Source organism: Rhincodon typus, chromosome 40, assembly GCF_021869965.1.
Source record: "Rhincodon typus isolate 14 chromosome 40, sRhiTyp1.1, whole genome shotgun sequence".
Taxonomy (NCBI): domain Eukaryota; kingdom Metazoa; phylum Chordata; class Chondrichthyes; order Orectolobiformes; family Rhincodontidae; genus Rhincodon; species Rhincodon typus.
This window is the reverse complement of record NC_063371.1, coordinates 16928932-16952281: the sequence shown is the minus strand read 5'-3', so window position 1 is coordinate 16952281 and position 23350 is coordinate 16928932. Positions and strand designations below refer to the sequence as shown.

General features: G+C 44.2%; 1 protein-coding gene across 8 annotated transcripts in view; it reads right to left on the bottom strand.

The window, feature by feature from the left end:
- LOC109919868 (NACHT, LRR and PYD domains-containing protein 12-like) overlaps nt 1–23350 on the bottom strand; it is a 79436-nt gene that overhangs the window by 32227 nt on the left and 23859 nt on the right. For 2 of the 8 annotated variants that reach the window (XM_048618639.1, XM_048618640.1), the window contains exon 3: nt 11380–11472. The exons of 1 other annotated variant lie outside the window; for it this stretch is intronic. In XM_048618639.1, coding sequence (XP_048474596.1) covers nt 11380–11472 — 93 coding nt within the window. Of the gene's footprint in view, nt 1–11379; nt 11473–18837; nt 19486–23350 lie in introns of all 8 variants that reach the window. 5 more of the 8 variants (XM_048618643.1, XM_048618646.1, XM_048618644.1 and 2 more) reach the window with 5 other exon arrangements.

Sequence of the window (23350 nt, the reverse complement as noted above, 5' to 3'; positions counted from 1 at the left end):
CATTTGCCAGAATGCTCATCATCAGCACTTTTTAAACTAGCACCAAGACATTGCCAGGTCGGTGGTGAGAAGGGAACTACCTGTGAGATCCTTTATGTACGCCTGGTTGGTCTGCGCCACCGCATGCTGCCCTCGAAGTGGCTGTGGGAGGATAGAGATTGTCATACATCTCCTTCCGGAACGCGTCTTTGCCAAGAAAGTCTAGAGGAAGATGCAGTGGTTTGTGTTGAGGTTCATCCCAAGCAGCTCCATGACATGGGACTCTGTGCTCTACAGTCTGTTCCTTGGGACGCACACCCAGACAAACATCAACTGTACTTGGATGACCATCAACTTGGTGAAAAACGCTCTTCAGTCTGCCTGAACTTTGTTGGTCTTTCCAGACAAGGAGTTGACCCTGACTGAGTGTTGCAGACTGGCACATTCCAAGGTTGAGGACGACATGCTAAGGGACACACTAAAACTTGGGGCAGCCGCCATCAAGGCGCAATGTAGAAGGACCACTCGAGGTTTTCCTGCTGGAGGTAGATGGGGAGCTGTGCAGTTATTGGACCCTCCAAGGGGCTCAAATGTACGTAAATATAGCATTGCATGTGTAAGAGAGGTCTCTGGTTTTTTTTGGCAAGATCAAAAGTACAATGGTTTATTTATTTACACAATATGCAACAGTACAGAACCGAACTGCATTTGTGACAATGTATAAAAAGAGACTTTTTTAATGAATAAAGCAGATTTTTGAAACGATAATAAAAAAATTCTGGGAGACGTCAGCTCAGTCACCACGACTGATCAGTAGGGTGAAGAAGAACTCGGTGTCAAGGACCAGTAAGCCCCAAACATTAAATTACTGTAGTGTTTCCATGCTTCCCTCCTCCTCTAACCAAAAAAAAGGGAATGATTGAGGCTGGCTGTTAGGAAGTTTGTTGTAGCCTAGAGGGTATTTGGTCTGTTGGTAATGGTTGCATTGTAATTTAAGTAGCCACTTAGTGCCTAGTTGTATAAGTGAGGGCTTAGACGAATACTGGGCTTCTGTGAGTAAGGTGAGCAAAGTAAGATTCCTTTATCTTTCTACTGTAAAGCACAGATGTGGGAGATCAGGGAGCATTTCACTGTCCCTGACAGCTATATCTGCAGGAAGTATGACCGGCTGCAGCTCTTCACAGCCCGTGTTGATTCGTGGGAGCGGCAGTTGGACACACTGAGGAGCATAACAAGGGGGCAGAGAGTGTGATGGACACTAGTTACAGGGAGTTAGTCACACCAACAGTTTCAGTCAGGTAGCTGGGTGACTGCCAGGAAAGGCAGGCAGGTAGGTAGTGCAGGAGTCACCTGTAGATATTTCCCTCTCTTACAGCTACACCATTTTGGATACCGTGGGGGAGATCGCCTCTCAGAGGCACCTAACAGCAGTAACCAGTCCTGTTGCAGGTTGTGCAGCAGGGTCCGGCAAGATCCAAGCAAGCAATAGTGGTAGGAGACTCACTAGTTAGGGGCACAGACAAACATTTCTGAGGCCACATTCGAGACTCCAGCAAGTTGTGTTGCTTCCCTGGTGCCAGGTTCAAGGATGTCTCTAAGTGGTTGCACAAAATTCTTAAGGGGAAGGGGAAGGGGAAGGGGGACCAGCCAGAGGTTGTTGCGTACATTGTTAAAAAGAGGTCCTGTGGACTTAGTACAGGGAGTTAGGAAAGAGGCTGATGGTAGCCATCTCTGGGTTACTACCAATGTCATGTGCTAGTGAGGCAAGGAAAAGGAAGACAGAAGAGATGAATGCATGGGTAAGGAGCTGGGGACAGGGTTTCAGGTTCTTGGATCGTTGGGACCTCTTCTGGGGCAGGGATGACCTGTCCAAGAGGGACAGGATGCACCTGAGCTGGAGGGGAACCAATAACCTCACAGGAAGATTCGGGAGGGTTTAAACTAGAGTGGCAGGAGGCTTGGAACCAGAGCAGCAGGTCTGCAAGTGGAGGGATTAACGGGAAGGTACAAGTAAGGACCAGTAAATCAGACAAAGGGCAAGCAGAGACAGGTAAATGAATACGATGGTACCAATGGGCTGAAGTGTGCTTATTTCAACTCAAGGTGGAGTATAGGTAAGGCAGATGAGCTTAGAGCCTGGATCAGTACATGGGACTATGATGTTGTGGCCATTATAGAGACTTGGTTGAGAGAGGGGCAGAACTGGCTGCACAACATAGCGCAGTGTGGAGCTGGAAGAACACAGCAGGCCAAGCAGCATCAGAGGAGCTGGAAAGTTGACATTGAGTCGGGACCCTTCTTCCTGATTTCTTAAGAAGGGTCCCGACTCAAAATGTCAACTTTCCTGCTCCTCTGATGCTGCCTGGCTTACCGTGTTCCTCCTTCTTCATACTGTGTTATCTCCGACTCCAGCATTGGCCGTTCTTGCTATCTCTGGCTGCTCAACATGCCAGGGTTTCATTGTTTTAGATAAGATGGAAAGGGAAGTAAAAGAGGTGGAGGGTTGCATTACTAATCAGGGAGAATGTTACATCTGCACTCAGAGGACAGACTGGAGGGCTCATACACTGAGGCAATATGGGTATAGCTCAAAAACAAGATGGGGGCAATAACTCTGATAGAATTATATGAGAGGCTGCCCAACAGCCACTGAGACATTGAGGGACAAATATGTTGGCAGATTATGGAAAAATGCAATAAAATCAGAATTGTCATTCTGGGTGACTTTAACTTCCCCAGTACTGACTGGGACTCCTTTAGAATAAAAAATTTAAGACGAGGCAGAATTTGATAAGTACATCCAAGAGGGTTTCGTAAACAGTATGTGGATAGTCCAACTAAAAAGGAGGGGCCATTCTGCACCTTGCTAATGAGTCTGGCCAGGTGACTGACCTTTCTGTGGGAGAACATTTTGGAAACAGTGATCACAACTCTAATTTTTACGATAGCTATGAATAAGGATAAGTCAGGACCTTGTGACAAGGTACTAAATTGGGGAGTGCAAATTATGTCAGTATTAGGCCGAAGGTAGGGAGTGTTAATTGGGAGGAGCTATTATTAGGCAAGTCTGCATTTGACATGTGGGAACTGTTTAAAAACCTGATGAGAGTTCAGGACTGTCAGGTTCCAGTAAGCAGGAAGGACAAGGACGGCAAGGTAAGGGACCCTTGGATGACGAGAGAGGTTATGAATTTAGTCAAAAGAGAAAAAGCAGCATATGTAAGGTTTAGGAATCCAAAATCAAACAGGGTCTGTGCAGAATATAAAGAAAGCAGAAAAGTAGGAGAGCAAGAAAGAGCCATGAAATAAACTTGGCAAGTAGGGTTAAAGAGAATCCCAAGACATTCTATACAGACATTAAAAATAAGAGGATAACTAGGGAGAAGGTAGGACCACTCAATAATAAAAGGAGGGAACTTGTGCTTAGAGGCAGAGGATGTGGGTGAGATCTTAAGTGAGTACATTGTGTTAGTAATTGTTAGGGCTGCCCATAACTGAATAGCACCAAATGTCTGTGATGGCTGCCCACAACTATTGCTGACAGCAACATTTTCTCGAGGTCACAACTGACACACAAGACATAGATAAAACATTTAACAAGGAGAACAATATAGCCCTGTAAGCCATAGAACATTTGAAGCTAACACATAAGATAACAAGAGACAACAAGGTGCAGGGCTGGATGAACACAGCAGGCCAAGCAGCACCATAGGAGCAGAGACGCTGACGTTTCGGGCCTAGACCCTTCATCAGAAAAGGGGGAGGGGAACATAAGATAACAACATTTGAGCCACAGCACATTTGACTACCTCACACTAGCTAGTTGTTAAATCAATAATTATAGATCCAAATGAGTTCGTAAAAGGATTCAAACCAGACCACAAAATGATTAACAATTAACAATTCAGCAAGCACAGCCAAAAAGCTTCATCTGTCTCTGTCGCTTGTTTCAGACATTCAGAATGACTTGTTAGCTAAACCACATAACTTTGTTGGAACTGATCAAAAGTCAATATCCTTTTGTTTTCCCTGTAATGAGAAACTTAAAATTCCTGATCTAATTAATTGGCAGTTCTGGCAAATGTTATTTCGACAGTGACTATTGTGAAAAGCCTCAAGAACATCATGAGGGAACATGATTGGGCCTCAAGCCTGTCCATCTCAGTGAAGATGCTGTATGACGGAGTCAATCACAGGGCAACAACTTGGCTCTGCTGACCAGTAATAATCAAAGGGGAGCGTGCGCTTTAAGTTAAAATGTATAAGACATTCTGAAGTCGGTGTACTTTTTTTTGCTGTGCCCTTGTGCTGTATGCCCTAACTAAGCAAATAAAGGTCACCAGGAATCAGCCCTGCGACTTGGACTCTCATTGAAAAATATGAAATCTAACAGTATTCACCCAGGAGAAGGATATGGAGGATAGTGAGATTTGTGTGGAACATAACTAATATTCCAAGGCATTTTGAGATCAAGAAAGAGAGGTGTTGGTCTCTTGAAGAGCATTGAGGTGGATAAGTCCCCAGAGGCTGACGGTATCTACCCCAAGTTATTGAGAAAGGCAAGACAGGAGATTGTTGGGGGCTTGACCAAGATCTTTGTATCCTCATTAGCCACAGGAGACAGGAGAACTGGAGAGGAGTTAATGTTGTTCCTCTATTTGAAAAGGGAAATAGGGGTAATCCAGGAAATTTACAGACTGGTGAGTTTCACATTGGTGGTTGGGAAATAATTGGAGAGAATTCTTAGCAATGGGATTTACGCATATTTGGAAAAGCATCACTGAAAGAGAGACAGTCAGCATGGTTTTGTGCAGGGCTGGTCACGTCTTACGAACTTGATTGAATTTTAAGGAGATGACAAAAGTGATCAATGAGGATAGAATAGTGGACGTTATCTACATGGATTTCAGAAGGCTTTCGACAAGGCCCCTCATGGTAGGCTCAACCAGAAGGTTAAGATGCATGGGATCCACGGTGACTTGGCCGTGTGGATTCAGAATTGGCTTGCCCATACAAGGCAGAGGGTAGCAGTGGAAAGTTGTTTATCAAGCTGGAGGTCCGTGTGTAGTGGCATTTTGCAGAGATCCATACTGGGACCTCTGCTGTTTGTGATATAGGTCAAAAATCACATGACACCAGGTCATAGTCATACAGGTTTATTTGAAAACACAAGCTTTCAGAGGCTCGCTCCTTCTTCAGGTGTTTGTGATATATATAAATGACTTGGATGGAAATGTAGATGGGCAGGGTTATTAAGTTTGCAGACGAAACAAAGATTGGTGGAGTTGGGGACGGTGTGGGAGGTTGTCAAAGGATACAGCGGGATATAGATCATTTGCAGATATGGACAGAGAAGTGGCAGATGGAGTTTAATCTGGGCAAGTGTGAGGTGTTACGCTTTGGGAGATCAAATGTTAAGGAAAAGTATACAGTTAATGGTAGGACCCTGAACTATATTGATGTACAGAGGGATCTTGGGGTTCAAGTCCATAGCTCCTTGAAAGTGGCTACACGAGTAGACAGGTTGCTAAAGAAGGCGTATGGTATGCTTGCCTTTATTGGTCGGGCAATTGAGTACAAGAGTCAGGACATCATGTTGCAACTTTATAAGACTTTAGTTAGGTCAAACCTCAAGTATGGCATTCAATTGTGGTCCCACATTACAGGAAGGATGTAAAGGCTTTGGAGAGGGTGCAGTAGAGGTATACTAGGATACTGTATGGATTAAAGGATATGAACTATGAGGAGAGGTCAGAAAATCTTGGGCTTAGAAAAACTTTCTCTGGAGCAGCAGAGGTTGAGGAGAGACTTGATAGAAGTCTTTAAAATTATGACTGGGGTGACAGTCATAATTCTTTTCTCAGAATTGAAATGTCTATAGACTAGATGGCATGCATTTGAGGTGACGGGGGAAAGTTCAAAGGAAACACGAGGGGCAAGTTTTTTTTTTAAAATACAGAGTGATAGGAGTGCGGGAAGCGCTGCCAGGTGTGGTGGTAGTGGTGGAGGCTGATTCAACATGGGTTCTTAAGATATTTTTAGATAAGCACGTGAATATGCAAAGAATGGAGGGATACTGACCAAGGGCAGGCTGAAGGGGTTAGTCTAATTTGGCATCATGTTCGGCACAATATCATGGGTTGAAGGGCCTGTTCCTGTGTTCTATGCTCTGTGCTACTTCTCCTCGGAGATCAAATGAGTCCGTATCAAACAAGGAGTATGTTGAAATTGTATGGGACAAGAAAGCTTGACCAGACAGACAGTCTTTACCTGCCCATCACTGTTTGTACGCTCATGGGCTTGTTTGATAATGACTTATGACAGATAATAGTGTCCCTTTATTAGCCCCCAGCTTCACTAAGTGCTCATGAATTTAACCTGGATTAACAGATTTGTAGGACTTCCCACAACAGACAAAGATTAAAAAGTAATTTGGTTGATCATTGCTGCTTACTTAAACACATTGTTTGGGCACCTTCAATTCTTCTATATTTTAATGCTAAACACAAATTGAGAATTTGTCACAAGAATCTGTGCTATTTTGGAGTTCCTTCTAATGTTCTCAGTTGCCTAATCATCGAGTCTAGTGATGTAGCTCATTCAGCAATTATGAGATTTGAATAATTTTCACAGTAACTCAGAAACATAGAACATAGTAACTGGAGTAGGCTATTTGACTTCTCAAGCTTATTCCACCATTTGTTATGATTGCGGCTCATCATTGAGCTCAATTCCCTTATACCTCCCTACCCCATATCCCTTAATCCATTCATCCACTGGAGCTATTTCTACCTCCTTCTTGAGGACACAATTTTTTTGATCTCAACAACTTTCAGTGGAAGTGAATTCCACAGGCTCAACATTCCCGCTCTTGTCCCGCGGTGTCAGGTATTCCAGCAGCCTGACGTGAAGGTCTAGTCCTAGTTTAGAAGTCGTGTATTGGTGTGGAGGTCTCGTCCTTCCTTCAGAGGTGACTTCCAGGTCTTCCAAAGGGCCAACACAGAGGTCTCATCTGCGTGGCAGGGCGGTCTCAGCCCGGTCTTATGGTCTGGCCCTGCATGGCAGTTTTGGCCTGGTTTTGGGCTATGCTGGAAAACCAGGACCTGTTAATTGAACTGTGGTGAAGTTTTACATGTTTACCCCACGTACCCTCTATTTTATGACTTGTTATTAATTTAGGGTTTGTGGATGGCAGCTTATAAGACTTTTCACATATGTTTTTTAATGTAAGAATACGCTTGACAAAATGTTATTCTATTCTATTCTATTCCTTAACCATAAAGGTATGACCACTGGTTCTGGACTCTGCAACCATCAAAAGTATCCTTCCTGCATCTAACCTATCTAGTCAGCTAAGAATTTTATAGGTTTCTATGAGATCACCCCACATTCTCATAAACTAGTGTGTACAAGTCGAACATTGGTGAGGCCACTTTTGAAATACTGTGCACAGTTCTGGTCGTCCTGCTATAGGAAAGATTTATTAAACTGGAGAGGGTGCAGAGAACATTTACAAAGATATTACCAGGCATGGAGGGTTTGAGTTATGAAGGAGAGGCTGGCTAGGCTGGATTTATTTTCACTGGAGAGGCTGATGGGTCACTTTTTAGATGTTTATGAAATTTTATATGGTTTATAAAATCACGAGGGACATAGATAAAGGTGAGACGCAAACGTTTTTTTCCCTAAAGGTGGGGGAATTCAAAACCAAGGGTCAAGGTGAGAGGGAAAAGATTTAAAAGGGAGATGAGAAGCAACTATTTCACAGAGGGTGGTTCATATGTGGAATGAACTGCCAGAGGAAGTGATAGATGTTAGGTACAGTTATAACATTTAAAAGACATTTAGACAGGTACACGAGTAGAAAAATGTTTAGAGGGAAATGGGAGAAATGTAAGCAAAAGGGATTAGTTTAGTTTAGGAAGCTTGGTTGGTATGGTCGAATTGAACTGAAGGGTATGTTTCCATGCTGTATGACTAACTGTATAACTGACACAATCAATCACTTATCATTTGTCAGTCAAATGTCTAGCTTTTAAAATATTTGTTTATGGGATGAGGGTATCACTGGCTGAGCCAGCACTTCTTCCCAATCCCTAACTGTCCATGAGAAGGTGGCATGAACTAACTTCTTAATCCACTGCACTCCTGCTGGGGTGAGGACAGGACTGGGGGAGGTACATCCACAATGCTGTTCAGGAACAAACTACAGGCTGTTATACCGGCATTGTCCCTTCCATCATCACTGATAGATGTCAAAAGGAATTATTTTTTCATGTACCCAAGAAACCTATTTTTCCTATATCTAGTTCGCCATTTCTTTTTGGCAATTGAGCTGTTACCCTTTCTTTAGCTGAATTCAAACCAAGCATAGTTCACTGGAGTATCTTTACGTCCTAACGTTGCTCACATCTCAGACTGGCAATTTCCGTTCAAGTGCCCCTGAGTGGCAATGGAACAAAAAAAAGTGTAGGAAAGAAAAAGCAAGATTGAACAATAACAGCATTCACAAGACCAAGAAAATACTTCAGATTTTCCCCTTTAGGTTTCAACAGAGAGTTCTGGATCTCGCTAACGAGTGACAACAGTTTCCATGCATTTGTATTTTAATTATTAGCTAATCTTGCCTCATGTCTACGCAACATGTAATTCTTCACTCAAGAAAAACTGGACAATACCAATTACCAACTGGAAAGTCAGACTGGTGCTGTGGTGGAGGGCCTCCATTTTAATATACCTTTACTAACATGTCCTTGAACTTTCCACATACAGCATGCATTTTAAGGCTTAGGCCATGGACAGTTGGACTGGAATACGGTGCCAGAGGCTTGTCATCCGGAGGGTCTGAGCAGTGGCAGGGATTTCTCCTTTCCTGCCACGTGATTGCATGAGAAGAAGCCAAAAAAAAAAACAAAAAAAAAAGTTTGTCACATACTTAATGAGGCGAGGAGTAGATGGTTGCATGAGAAAGGTCACAGCAACTCATGGCAGGACACTCCACATGTAAGTTCCCAAAAACAACACAACGGAAAAAATGTGGAAAATATCCCTTGCCTCTGTGTTCACTCTTTTGTTTGTGGCTTGATGACAATTCATGTTTGGTAATGCTCCTATGAATTGCTACAGGATGTTATAGAATCATAGAATCCCTACAGTGTGGAAACAGGCCCTTTGGCCCAACAGGTCCACACCGCCCCTCCGAATAGCATCCGACCCAGACCCATTCCCCGAATTTCCCACGTCGAACCCACATAACCTAAACATCCCTGGTCACTGTGGGCAATTTAGCATAGCCCATCCACCAAGCCCGCACATCTTTGGGCTGTGGAAGGAAACCGGAGCACCCAGAGGAAACCCACGTAGACACAGGGAGAATGTGCAAACTCCACACAGACAGTCGCCTGAGGGTGGAATCGAACCCGGGTCCCTGGTGCTGTGAGGCAGCAGTGTTAACCACTGTGCCACCATGCCGCCCATGAACGCGGTCAACAAAATTAATGGTGTTTGACATGGAACATTCACAGTTTATCATTTAAGAAACTCACTTGAAAGCTGCTGCACCATAAACCACACAACAGCTAAAAATACCATACAGGGAGGGAGACTACCAGGCCTGAGTGCGAGGGGGCACGCGGGAGAGAGTGAATGAGTGGGAGAGTTTGTGTACATACACACGTGTGGAAATGCTGCAAATGGGGAGACATTGTCAACAAAGTGGAAAGGGCAATAAGACTCTGCAAAGGGAAGGAGACGGGCTGAAAAGAGGATGAAATATATTCTTTTGAAAATACAACATAATAAAAGGCAACTTTGTGGCTGCTATTTGTAATAATGTCCTGCAACCCTTTAATACCAAAGCTTCACAATATTTTCATAGAGTCCTATAAACACACACATGGACTCATGCACACCAGATTAAATGTTTCATAACAAAACATGCCAAGTATAGGTTGAATGTTTTGTACGTTTTCAGAGAGAACATTCTCAACAGTTGCTTCGACTCTTCAGTGTGAGCCCCTTGTTTTTTCAAAAACATTTGCACCTAACTAGGAACACAAGAAATAGCAGCAGGAATAGGCCATTTGGCCCCTCAAACCTGCTCCGCTATTCAATGAGATCATGGCTGATCTTGTCATGGAGTTAGCTCCTATAGAATCATAGATAATCATAGAATCCCTACAGTGTGGAAACAGGCCCTTCAGCCCAACAAGTACACACCGACCCTCAGAGCATCCCACCCAGACCCATCCCCCTATAACCCACCTAATCTACACATCCCTGAACACTATGGGCAATTTAACATAGCCAATCCATCTAGTCTGCACATCTTTGGACTGTGGGAGGAAACCACAGCACCCGGAGGAAACCCATGCAGACACGGGGAGAATATGCAAACTCCACACAGACAGCCAGCCGAGGGTGGAATCGAACCCGGGGCCTCTGGCGCTGTGCCCGCTCACCATAACCCTTAATTTGTTTACTGTTCAAAAAATCTCTCTTTGCCTTAAAAACACTCAACAAGGTAGCCTCAACTGCTTCACTGCACTGGGAATTTCACAGATTCACATTCATTTGGGTGAAGAAGTTCCTCGTCAACTCAGTCCTAAGTCTGCTCCCCCTTATTTTGAGGCTATACCCCCTAGTTCGAGTTTCACCAGCCAGTGGAAACAGCCTCCCTGCTTCTATTTCATCTATTCCCTCCATTAATGTATATGTTTCTGTAAGATTCCCCCTCATTCTTAATTCCAAGGAGTATAGTCCCAATCTATTCAATCTCTCTTTACAAGCCAAAACTCTCAACTCTGGAATCAACCTAGTGAACCTCCTCAGCACACCCTCCAGTGCCAGTACATCCTTTCTCAAATCAGGTGACTGGATCTGTACACCAGGTGTGGCCTCACCAACACCCAAAACAGCTGCAACATAACCTCCCAGATTTTAAACTCCAGCCTGCTAGCAATGAAGGACATTATTCTATTTGCCTTCTTAATTACCTGCTGCACTTGCAAAACAACTTTGTCAATCATGCCCAAGGACACTCTGGTCCCTCTGCACAGCACCATGCTGTAAATTTTCACCAAGTAAATAACAGTCCAAATTGCAGTTATTGCTACCAAGATGGATTTACCAACATCGTTCTCCATTTGCCAGACCCCTGCCCACTCACTTAACCTATCTATATCCCTCAACAGACTTTCAATGCCATCTTCACACTTTGCTCTACCACTCATCTGTGTAACTTGCGAACTTTGACCGACTACACTTCGATCCCCACCTTCAAACCATCTCCATGTGATTTCATCTACATTAGACTAAAATCCCTTTTTATGCTAATAATATTCCAAAAACCTGTCACTTACCAGGGGAAAACATTAAATTTAAAGAATTTTGTGAAACTACCTGTGTCCTTTATCATTCCTGAAGTTGTAGTATCCTCACCTCTGTTTGAATCTTCAGCCATTGAGGGGTCATACATTCTCAGATTCTGGTGATCTGTAATCAATATATTATAGGAGGATTAGATAGATAACGGGCTGAATTTTCCCTCTAATTGGCAAACTGCGTTGTCAGAGATTCATCGCAGTTCATCTGCCATGGCCATAGTCAACTTTACTCTCAAAATCATCCACTGGTCAGCTCATTAAATGCTGCCACCACCTATTCCCACCCAGTTCATGCTACCACATGGAACGAGTGGCACAGGTTCTCACTGCTGCCGAGACATTGTGTTGCTCATCCCACTGATACCATATGCAAACTGCAGCTCCAAAACAATTCAAATCCTGCAAGTTAGGAACTCGCCCTTACACTGCGATCCTGGGTCTCCAACTGTGACCTAGAGTTTGGGATGTTTGAGAACAGAGCAGCTCAGTTTCCTCCCGACTGTCGGAAGACTCAGCCAGCCTGATCGGACTTAGGTGCCCATGGTGGTGCAGTGTTGGTATGGAAAAGAAACATTCCGCATTGAGGAAAGACGATTTTATGTTCAGCAAGGGGACATTCTACTACTTCCTCCCTCACTCACAGGACCACCAGCACCCACTCTAACTCTGCCACTGCTCATGGACTGTAACTCTCACTATTGAACACACCATTTCCATCCAATGGCTCTCACGCACCTTAATCCTCCCAAAAATTAAACCTTCCTATCATCTGTACTTCCTATTCAGTCAATGAGAACATCATACAACCCCTCCTGCTTTGTGTCCTCCCTAACCCCTCTCCAATCCTGTTCCCTCACATTCAGTGCCTCCTTTTGTTTCCTGCAATGACGCAGATAGTCTCTCATAATCAAGCTAAGACAGTTAGCAAGCTGGCAGAGAATAGCTAGCAGCAAGCTGGCCTCCTCACTCTTCAAGAGGAGAGCACACTGCTGTTGGTTGGGGCAGAAGAACTGTTCACACAAGGGCACCAAGACCTCCATCAGCAACCAAGTGAGTGAGCTTTGTTCTGCTGTGCTCCAATGCTCTATCTCTGCCATGAACTCATTCTCATCCTGAGCCAGTTTTTCCAATTTTCACAACTAATTTGCACGTTGTGAAACTAATTGCAGGTCCACAGTTCCCTGAAAGTGGCAACACAGGCAGCCAAGATGATTAACAAGGCACATGGCATGCTTGCCTCCATCACCCAGGGTGTGGAGTACAAGAGTTGGCAAAACATGTTGCAGCTATATAAAACCCTTATTAGGTTGCACTTGGAGTATTGCATGCAGTTTTAGTCACCACATTACCAGAAGAATGTGGAAGCTATCATAGAATCTCTACAGTGTGGAAACAGGCCCCTCAGCCCAACAAGTCCACACCAACCCTCAGAGCATCCCACCCAGACCCATCCCCCTATAACCCACCTAATCAACACTACGGGCAATTTAGCACGGCCAATCCACCTGGCTAGCACATCTTTGGACTGCGGGAGGAAACTAGAGCATCTGGAGGAAACCCACGCAGACACGGGGAGAACGTGCAAACTCCACAGACAGTCGCCTGAGGGTGGAATCGAACCCAGGCCCCTGGTGCTGTGAGGCAGCAGTTCTAACCACTGTGCCACCGTTTTTTGGAGAGAGCGCAGAGAAGGTTCACCAGGATGTTGCCTGGTCTCCAGAGCATTGACTATGAGGAAAGGTTAAAAAGACTAGGATTGTTTTCACTGGAAAGATGGCAGCTGAGGGGAAACCTGATAGAGGTGCACAAAATTATGAGAAGCATACATACGGTGGATAGACAGAGGCTTTTCCCCAGGGTTGAAGTTTCAATTACAAGATGCCACAGGTTCAAGGTCCAAGGGGGAAGCTTAAGGGAGATGTGCGAGGGAAGTTTTTCCACACAGAGTGGTAGCAGCCTGGCATGCACTACCAGAAAAGGTGATGGAAGTGGGCACATTGAAGACATTTAGGAGACCTAAATGGGTACACAAATAGGGAGGGAATAGAGGGATGCGGATTGAAAAATGGCAGGTTTGTTCTTAGACTAATTAGGGCATGATGGTCAGCACAGGCTTGGAGGGCTGGAGGGCTGGAGGGCTGGAGGGCCTGTTCTTGTGCTGTGCTTTTTCGTTTGTTCATTTAATTTACTCCCTTCTCTTATTCATATTCTAATGGGACCCAGCAAACCGTAACATGGAGGCCAGCATCTCCCACATTCAGTTCATGCTTCACCCGAGGATGACTCTGAGAAGACTGAGTGACAAATATTCTTGCTGTGTGGGGGTTACATCCACAATGTTGTTACGGAGGCAACAATGGATCCAGGGCCTTGGCTGTTACATCAACATTGTCTCCAATTCTCAGTGATGATGCCAAAGAAAATATTCTTCATCTACCCAAGAAAACATTTTTCATCATCTGATTTGCCTTTTTGTCTTCCATCTCACCTCTACTAATTGCTGGACTGCAAAATCCATTGCTATTGAACTGTCATGTGTTCGCTTGGTGAATTCATGTACAGATGAATTCAACAAAGCAGAGTTCCCTAAAGGTTTCTTTATGCTCTGAAGTTCTTCACATCTCAGAGGGAATTTTCCCTCGAGTGCCTTTGAGTGGAAATAGGAAAAAAAAGTGTGCTAAAATATGGTGAGCATGAAAAAAAATTCTTGACTCTGAGAAAACGCTTCTGATCTCCCCCAGATGAATCAATGGTGAGTTCTGGATTTCACAAAATGAGTGAGAGGAATTTCCATGCATTTAAAGCTAATCTGGTCTCATTTCTTGGCAACTTGCAATTCTCCACTGCTCTCCAGAAAAATTATACAATACCAATTCAGTTACCTGGCAGCAGAGCTCTATTTTAATGTCCCTTTACCAACCTGTCCTTGAATGCTCCAGAAACAGCATCCACGTTTATCCTTAGTCCACCCAAGTCTGCACTGGCAAACCACCAGACTCAGTATCATGGTTAATCTAGACCAACACAGAATGCACTTCAGCCCGTCAGAACTACAATTTTTAGCTCCGACACCTTTGACTTGCACACTACAGCCACATCACCTTCCAGACTGAGAGGCACAACCAACTCAGATATCAACACAGCATGCATTTTATGACTTTTAGCTCCATTTTTTAAGCACTCGCACACTTTGCGCTTACTTACAGACAGCCAGCCTCTGTTTTAGCAAAACATCACAAAGGGTTAGTCCTCACTGGAGGTAGAAGTGGGCAAGACCTGATGAATGGTGATTCTCCTTGGAATGGCGAGGTCAATAGCAGGTGAGCATTGGTGAGGTCTGTGTGCAGTGGCAGAGTTAGAGTGAGTGTGAGGTGGCAGAGAGAAGATTGTGGCCCGCACTCTTGTGCAGAGCAGATCATTGACATTTCTCCTACACTGCTATGCATTACATCTGACCTCTGAGAATGCACTGTTCTGGGCAACTATCTATAGCTAGGTCAGCTGTGTGTGGTGCCTTAGTTTCCTCTGGTGTGTCTACTGGGTACAGGTTGGCTATCTTTTCTCCCAATCCATCAGGACCTCCAGCTTCTATCTGCAAAGTGGGAGACCCGGCTTCACTGTTGGAGATATTTCAGCTTCCTACGAGGTTGGTGAGTGAAGTCGTTCCTAGATGCAGTTTCTGAAGTGTCATGCAGCTGGGCTTCAAATATAGTGCCAACAGCTCGTAAACGAGAACGTCCAAGCAGAGGCAGAAATTTCTCCTCTCCTGCCACATGACTGCAAGAGCAGGAAGATGAAGAAGTCGGTCACGTAACTGATGATGGGAGGAGCAGAAGACAATTCAATAGAAGTCACCGCCAAAGGGCACTTTGCATGAAACGTCCCAAAATATCACAACATAAAACAGGGAAAATGTCCCCTACCCCTAAGTTCACTCCTTTGTTTGTGGCTTGGTGTCCACTTATGCTTTGAAACGCTCCTGTGAATTGCCACAGGATGTTACATTCCTATGAAAATAATACATAAAAGGCAACTATGTGGTTTCTATTTATAATATTATCCAGGAACCCTTCTATAATACTGAACTGCACAATAATTTCCGAGTCCTATAAAAATGCACACACAGAGGGTCATGGATACATAGAAGATAGGAGCAGGAGGCGGCTTTTTGGCCCTTCGAGCCAGATTAAATGTCTCATACCTCTGACATGCCAAATATATTCTGAATGATTTGTACATTTTCAGACAACATTCAACAGTCACTTTTGATTCATCAGTGAATGAGTTTTTCATTTTATACTTCATTTTTTATTTATCAAGTGACTTCCTTTTTCATTAAATTAAAACCTCTTTGCTTGCAAATAATGTTACACAATCTGACACTGATCAGTGAAAAACTATAGTTCGAAGAATTTTCTGAAACTACTTGTGTCCTTTCTCATACCTGAAGTTGTAAGATCTTCTCCCCTGTCTGAATTGTCAGCCATTGGGGGTGTCACACATTCCCAGATTCTTAATAACACTAATAATACTAAATCAGAATTTTTCCATTTTTTTGTCAAATTTTGTCATCATGGACATTCATGGCAGTTGTTCTGCTATGGCCAACATTGACTTTTCCTCACACAAATTGTCTGCTGTTCAACTCATTAATGCTACTACCAACTCTTCCCACCCAGGTCATGTTACTTAGTGGAAAGCGTGGCACAAGTTCTCACCACTGCTATGACACTGATACCATATTCATATTCCAGTTCCACAACACTTCAAATGCTCTAAGTCAGAATTGGCCATTACCCTGTGGACATGCACTACTAGAACCCAGTAAATGGCAGACAAGGGAGCTGGCACCCCATCTCTTCAACAGTGATCAACAGGACTAGAACGTCACCTGCTAGCAGATGACTGTGCTTCACAGAAAAGTACCTGACCTGCTGAGTCTCCAGTATTTTCTGCTTTTACTTCTCATCATGACTCATCCCATTTAGAAACAAGAGTACGGATAAGTCATTATTAAATGTATTATGTATCAGTTTTATTGTGTACTACCTGAGATCTTCATAAGGCAAAAAAGGCGAGAAGTTTTTTTAAAAAACTTCTGTATGCCTTATGAAATACGTACAGTCCTCTAGAGACTATTTTAATACTCCTCAGCTACAATTATGCCAAAAGTAGGACTTTATTTCACTATCCTTCACTGTGCAGTCCTCAGTTCCTGCTATGGTGATACACTCAGGTTGGTTGGAAAGGTTTGAAAAATGACCAAACAAAAACACAGAAGATCGGCACAGGAACAAGAGGTCATTCGTCCCTTCAAGACTGTTCCTCCATTCAAGAAACATATAGATGATCGTTCAATGCAATACTCTGTTCCCACTGTCTCCGTGTAACCTTTCATCCCTTTAGTCCCAAGATCTCTAACTCCTTGACAACATTCAATCTATTGGCCTTAGCTGCTTTGTGTCAGGGAATTCCAGAGGGTCACCACTCTCTGGGCAAAGAAATTCTCCTCAACATAGTTGTCAATGGCCTACCCTGTAACATTAGACTATGAGCCCTGGGTCTGCATTCCCTAATCATACTGAATATTTGTAGCTTGGGTTGTGGATGCAGTTGTTCGTTAGCTCACCGAACCAGTTGTTCTGCGTGTGCAGCCGTTTCCTTACCCTTCTAGGCAACATCAGTGTGACCTCTAATCAAAATGTTGGTGTTCTGCTTCCTCCCGGATGTATGTGATCCTCTGGTATAATGATCTTCAGACAACAGAATTAGAAGCGACAAGACCATCACACCTGAGGATAATATACTTCCAGAAGGAAGTAAAACACCAACACTTGAGTTAGAGGTCACATTGATGATGTTGCCTAGAAGGATAACAAAACATCTGCACACCACAGTACAACCGGCACAGTGAGCTAACAAACAACTGGATTGCCTAGTTATTGGGAACATCCTTCCTGTGCATATCCTGTCTGGTCCTGTTAGAATTTTATAGGTTTCTATGAGACCCACACTCACTTGTCTTAATTCCAGTGAATATATTCCCACCTGAGTCAGTCTTTCTCTCCATATGTAACTGCAGCCATCCCAGGCTTCAGGCTGACCACAGACCACAAGAAATGGAGTAGATTCAGCTCCAAGGCTGCTATGCTATTCAACAGGATCATGGCTGATTCAACATCTCTCACATGCACCTTCCTGCCTCCCCCACCCCGACAACCCTCGATTCCCCAGCTGATGAAGGATCTGTCTTAGCTCTAAATATACACAAGGACTCTGCCCCGACAGCTCTGTGCCAATGAGTTCCAAAGACTTGCAACTCTCCAAGAGAAGGAATTCCTCCTTATCTCAGTGTTAAACTGGCTCTCTTTTATTGAGACTATGCCCTCTGGTCCTAGACTCTGCCATGAGGGGAAATATCACAGCATTTATTTTGTCAAGTCCCTTAAGAATATATTTCAATGAGATCACCTTTCATTCTCCTAAACACCAGTGAATGGAGTCCCAAACTGTGTAGCCTTTGCTCCCAAGTCAATCACTCCAAACCAAAGATCATCCTACTGTAGCTTCCCTAAACTGCCTCTAATGCAATATCTTTCCTTAAATAACGGCACCAAAACTGCTCACAGTACTCCAGATGTGATTCCACCAGCACCTTGTGGAGTTGAAAGAATTCCTTACTCATACTCCAACCCTCTTGAAATAAAAGCAAGCACTCCATGAGACTTGCCGATTATCTGATGCACTTGCTCGTTAGGTTTCTGTTTCATGCACAAGTCCCTCCAAGTTCTTGTGTTGCAGCTTTTTGCAGTTGATCACCCTTTAAATTCTTTTACTTTAGTCAGAAGTCACCTAGCACCAGGTTACAGTCCAATAGGTTTATTTGGAATCACAAGCTGTTGGTGTGCAGCTCCTTTGTCAGGTGAAGTGGAGGAAGTACACAGGCACAGAATTTTTATGCAGAGAGATAATGGTAAGATAATTCCAGGTAATTAAAAATGTCAAAAAAAAAAAGTGGTATGATTAGAGTGTCAACAGGTTGACTAACAAGTCTTTGCAGGTGATCAAGAGTATCAAATGGTGCGAACAAAGTGTCAACAGCTGACTAGCAAGTGAAGGAATGACCTGTCATCTGATTAATAAATACAAAAAAAAATTTAAAAATAGGATAGTGCTACAGACAATGGCTGTATTAACATGATAGGTACAAGAGTCACGTAACTTTGGTTAGACCCTCGTTATAAGTAATCCAAAACTGTACAATCTAATTAAAGGTAGAGAGATAATAACAAGTCATCAAGGCGGTATCAAAACAGATCAGTAGGGAAGATTTTACTCAGAACAGTATGGTAGGGTTACAGGTAACACAACACAAACCCAAGATCACGGTTGAGGCCATCCTCATGGCTAACAGTTTATGCTCGGCGATTCTGCATGGTCATGTATCTCGAAGGTCACCTTGGAGGACACTTACCAGAAGATCAGAGGCCGAATGCCCTTGACCACTGAAGCGTTCCCCGACTAGGAGAGAACACTCCTGCCTGGCGATGGTTGCATGGTGTCCATTCATTTGTTGTTATAGCATCTGCATTGGTTTTGCTGACATATTATGCCTTGGGACATCTTTTCCTGCAATGTACAAGGTAGACAACAGTGAACGAGTCACATGACTATGTATTGTGTACATAGTGGGTGGTGTTCCCATTTGTGATGGTAATATCCATTTTGATGATTCACATGTCTTGCAGAGGTTGCCGTGGCAGGGTTGAGAGATGTTGTGGTTGCTGTTCTGCTGGAGGCTGGGTAGTTTCCAATGAATGAGAGTCTGTTTGAGGTTAGGCGGTTGAAGGAGAGTTGGAGGAATGGCCTTGGTGACATGTTTGTCATTGTCGATGACATGTTGAACGCAATGAAGAACCTGGCATAGTTTCTCCGCTCCAGGGTCAAGGCCATGCTAAAGTTATTCCACAACTCGGATCTCTTTGGCTGCATGATCCCCAGGTCACATATTTGATCTCACTGGCTCTCCAGGTCACACACAGGCTGATCTCACTGGCTCCAGCTTCCAAGGCTTTCCCCTGTCTTTACTTGGGATAATGTATTGGCATGGATTGAGAATGTGCTAAAACACAAGACAAAGAATCAGGATTAATGGGCCTTTTTCAGGTTGGAAAGATGGAAGTGCTGGATCACCACAAGGATCAGTTCGGAAATGTTTAATATCTATATTAATGACTAGTAGAGGGGGCAATGCATCCATATTTTCCTATAATGAAAAATAGATGAGAGGGCATGTTCTGTTGAGGACATAAAGGAATCTGTAATAGGATATAGATATGTTGAGTTAAGGGGCAAAAACTTGGCAGCTGGAGTTTAATTGTAAGAAAGTGTGAGGCTTTGTGCTCTGCTAGGAAGAATCAAACTGCAGACTATTATTTAAATGAAGACAAACTACAGAAACAGTCAGCGCAAAGGGTTCGGTGTGATCCTGTGCACGGGACTCAAAACATTTGTACTTGGGTGGAGCAAGTAATTAAGGCGGCAAATGGAACTTCGGCCTTTACTGCTCGATGTTTTTAAACTCCAACCAGTCATGTTTCAACAGCACAAGGTATTGGTGAGGCTGCATCCGAAGTACAGTTTTGGTCACAGGAGTTGAAAAATGATGTTGAAAAACTGGCAGCTGATTCACTACATTTATTTCTGGGTTGAAGGAGTTCACTCAAAGTTATGTTCAGGATTGAGACAGACAGATTATTTTTCCCCACAGTAAGGGGAAAGAAAGGATGATTGGGGAAAAAAAAGAGACAGGAAAGGGGAATTGAAGATTCAGATCAGACATGATTTCACTGAATGGCAGAGCAGACTTGATGGGATGAATTCCTTCCCTCTGCTCCTGCATCTTGTGATCTTATAAAAATTGCTAAACGGTCCTGAAGGGTAATACCCGAAACATTGACTGCCTAGCCTGCTCTGTTCTTCCAGCATGCTGTTTGTTTGCTAAATAGTTTATAGCAAATGAAATACGAACAAATGAAAAATTACAGCACGGGAACAGGCCCTTCTGCCCTCCAAGCCTGTGCTGACCAATCCCTAATTAATCTAAAAACAAACCTGCTATTTTTTGACCCCGTATCCCTCCCTAATCGTGTACCAAACTAGGTGCCTCTTAAACGCCTTCAATGTGCCCGCTTCCATCACCTCTTCTGGTAGTGCATTCCAGGCTGCCACCACTCTGAAAAGCTTCACTTGCACATCTCCCCCTCTGACCTTAAACCAGTGGCCCCTTGTAATTGAAACTTCAACCCTGGAAAAAGCCTCGACTATCCACCCTATCTATGCCCCTCATAATTTTGTACACCTCTATCAGGTCTCCTCTCAGCCGCCGTCTTTCCAGTGAAAGCAATCCTCGACTTTTTAACCTTTCTTCATCGTCAATGCCCTGGAGACCAGATAACATCCTGGTGAACCTTCTCTGTAATCTCTGCAAAGCTTCCACATCCTTCTGGTAGTGTGGTGACCAAAACGGCACACAATACTCCAAATGTGGCCTAACAAGGGTTTTATATAGCTGCAACATTATTTGCCAACTCTTGTACTCCATGCCCTGGGTGATGAAGGCAAGCATGTCATATGCCTTGTTAATCACCTTGGCTACTTGTGTTGCCACTTTCCCGGAACTGTGGACCTACAGATCCGTCTGAATGTTAGTGTTCCTAAGGGTTCTACCACTTATACTATAATTTACACCTAAATTTGATCCTCCAAAATGCATCACCTCGCATTTGAAAGAATTAAACTCCATCTGCCATTTCTGTGCCCAAGTCAACAACCTATATCCTTTTGTATACTTTCACAATCGTTGGTACTATCAGCAACTCCACCAATCGTCGTGTCATCAGCAAACTTGCTCATCAGACCACCCACATTTTCCTCCAGACTATTTATATATACTACAAACAACAAAGGACCCAAGACTGACCCCTGTGGAACACCACTAGTTACCGGTCTTCATTCTGAAAAATATCCTTCCACCATTACCTGCTATCTTCTATGACCAAGCCAGTTTTCTATCCATCTAGCCAGGCCACCCTGAATCCCTTGTGCTTTTAGTTTTCGTACCGACCTGCCATGTGGGACTTTATCAAATGCCTTACTAAAATCCATATAAACTACATCCACAGCCCGTCCCTCATCAATTATCCTCGTTACCTCTTCAAAAAATTCAATCAGACTGGTGAGACATGATCTGCTCCAGACAAAACTACATTGCCTGTCACTAACTAGTCCATTTTCCTCCAAATGTACATATATCTTGTCCCTCAGTATCTTCATGAAGAGCTTCCCCACCACAGATGTCGAGCTCACCAGCCTACAGTTTCCTGGATTATTCCTGCATTCTTTCCTAAACAAGGGAAAGAACGTTTGCTAATCTCCAGTCCTCTGGAACTTCATCTGTGGTCAAAGAGGATGTGAAGAGATCTGCCAATGCCCCAGCTATTTCCTCCCTTGCATCTCTGAGAACCTGGGGTAGATCCCATCTGGTCCTGGGGACTTATTTATCTTAATGCAATTTAGGATTCCCAAAACTTCCTCTTTCAATGTGTTAACATTCTCTAGAGTATTCACACTTATCCCTGACCTCAATAGTCATGTCCTTCTCCTTGGTGAAAACTAATACAAAGTACTCATTCAGGATCTCCCCCACTTCCTGTGGCTCTACGTGTAACTTCCCTCCTTCGTCCTTGAGTGGGCCTACTCTTTTCCTCATTACCCTCTTTCTGCTAACACATGCATAAAAAATCTTGGGATTCTCCTTGACCCTGTTTGTTAAAGGCACTTCATGGGCTCTTTTTGCCTTCCTAATTGCGTATTTAAGTTCCTTCCTAATTTCTCTGTATTCCTCCAGGGCTTAGGTCTGTATTCATTAGAGTTTAAAAGAATGAGTGGTGATCTTATTGAAACAGACAAGATTCCAAGATTCCCCTTCTCCAACCCCACCACCTCCTGTCAGGTATTCACCATCCCTCCTAACCTTCCGCTCTCTGATGCAGAACGCTCCGTACTCAGCAAAGGCCTCAGCTTTATTCCTCTGCGTCCCCACCTTAATGAATTTCGGGCACGACATGACGCCAAACTCTTCTTTCGCCATCTTCGCCTCCATGCTCATTTCATTGGACAAGAGTCCTCGCCCCGTCCCACAGACCCCTTTGCCCAACTCCAACGCTATCCCTCCACTTGGACCCCTCCCTCCAGCCTTTTACCTGTACTTGATCTGGTCATTGAGAACTGTCAACGTGACATCAGTCGCCACAATTTCGCTGCCCCTCTCACCAAATCCAACCTATCTCCCTTAGAACTGACTGCACTCCGTGCACTCAGATCTAACCCTGACTTTGTCATTAAGCCTGCCGATAAGGGTGGTGCTGTTGTAGTCTGGCATACTGACCTCTACCTTGCAGAGGCTGAGCGCCAGCTCTCAGATATCTCCTCCTACCTTCCCCTGGACCATGACCCCACCATGACACATCAGGCCATTGTATCCACTACGGTCACTGGGCTCATTTCATCCGGTGATCTCCCCCCACCTCCGCTTCCAAGCTAATAGCCCCCCAAACCCGCACAGCTCGTTTCTACCTCCTACAAAAAATCCACAAACGGGACTGTCTGGGCAGACCCACTGTTTCAGCCTGCTCGGGCCCCACAGGGCTCATCTCCTCCTACCTTGACTCAGTCTTCTCCCCGCGGTCCAATCCCTACCCACATACATCCATGATTCCTCTGATGCCTTGCGCCGGTTTCAAAACTTCCAGTTTGCTGGCTCCAGCCACCTCCTCTTTACCATGGAGGTTATTCCCTTTACACGTCCATTCCCCATCAGGAGGGTCTTCGGGCTCTCCACTTCTTCCTGGAGCAAAGACCTGAACCATCCACACCCACCACCACTCTCCTCTGCTTGGCCGAGCTTGTCCTCACTCAACAACTTC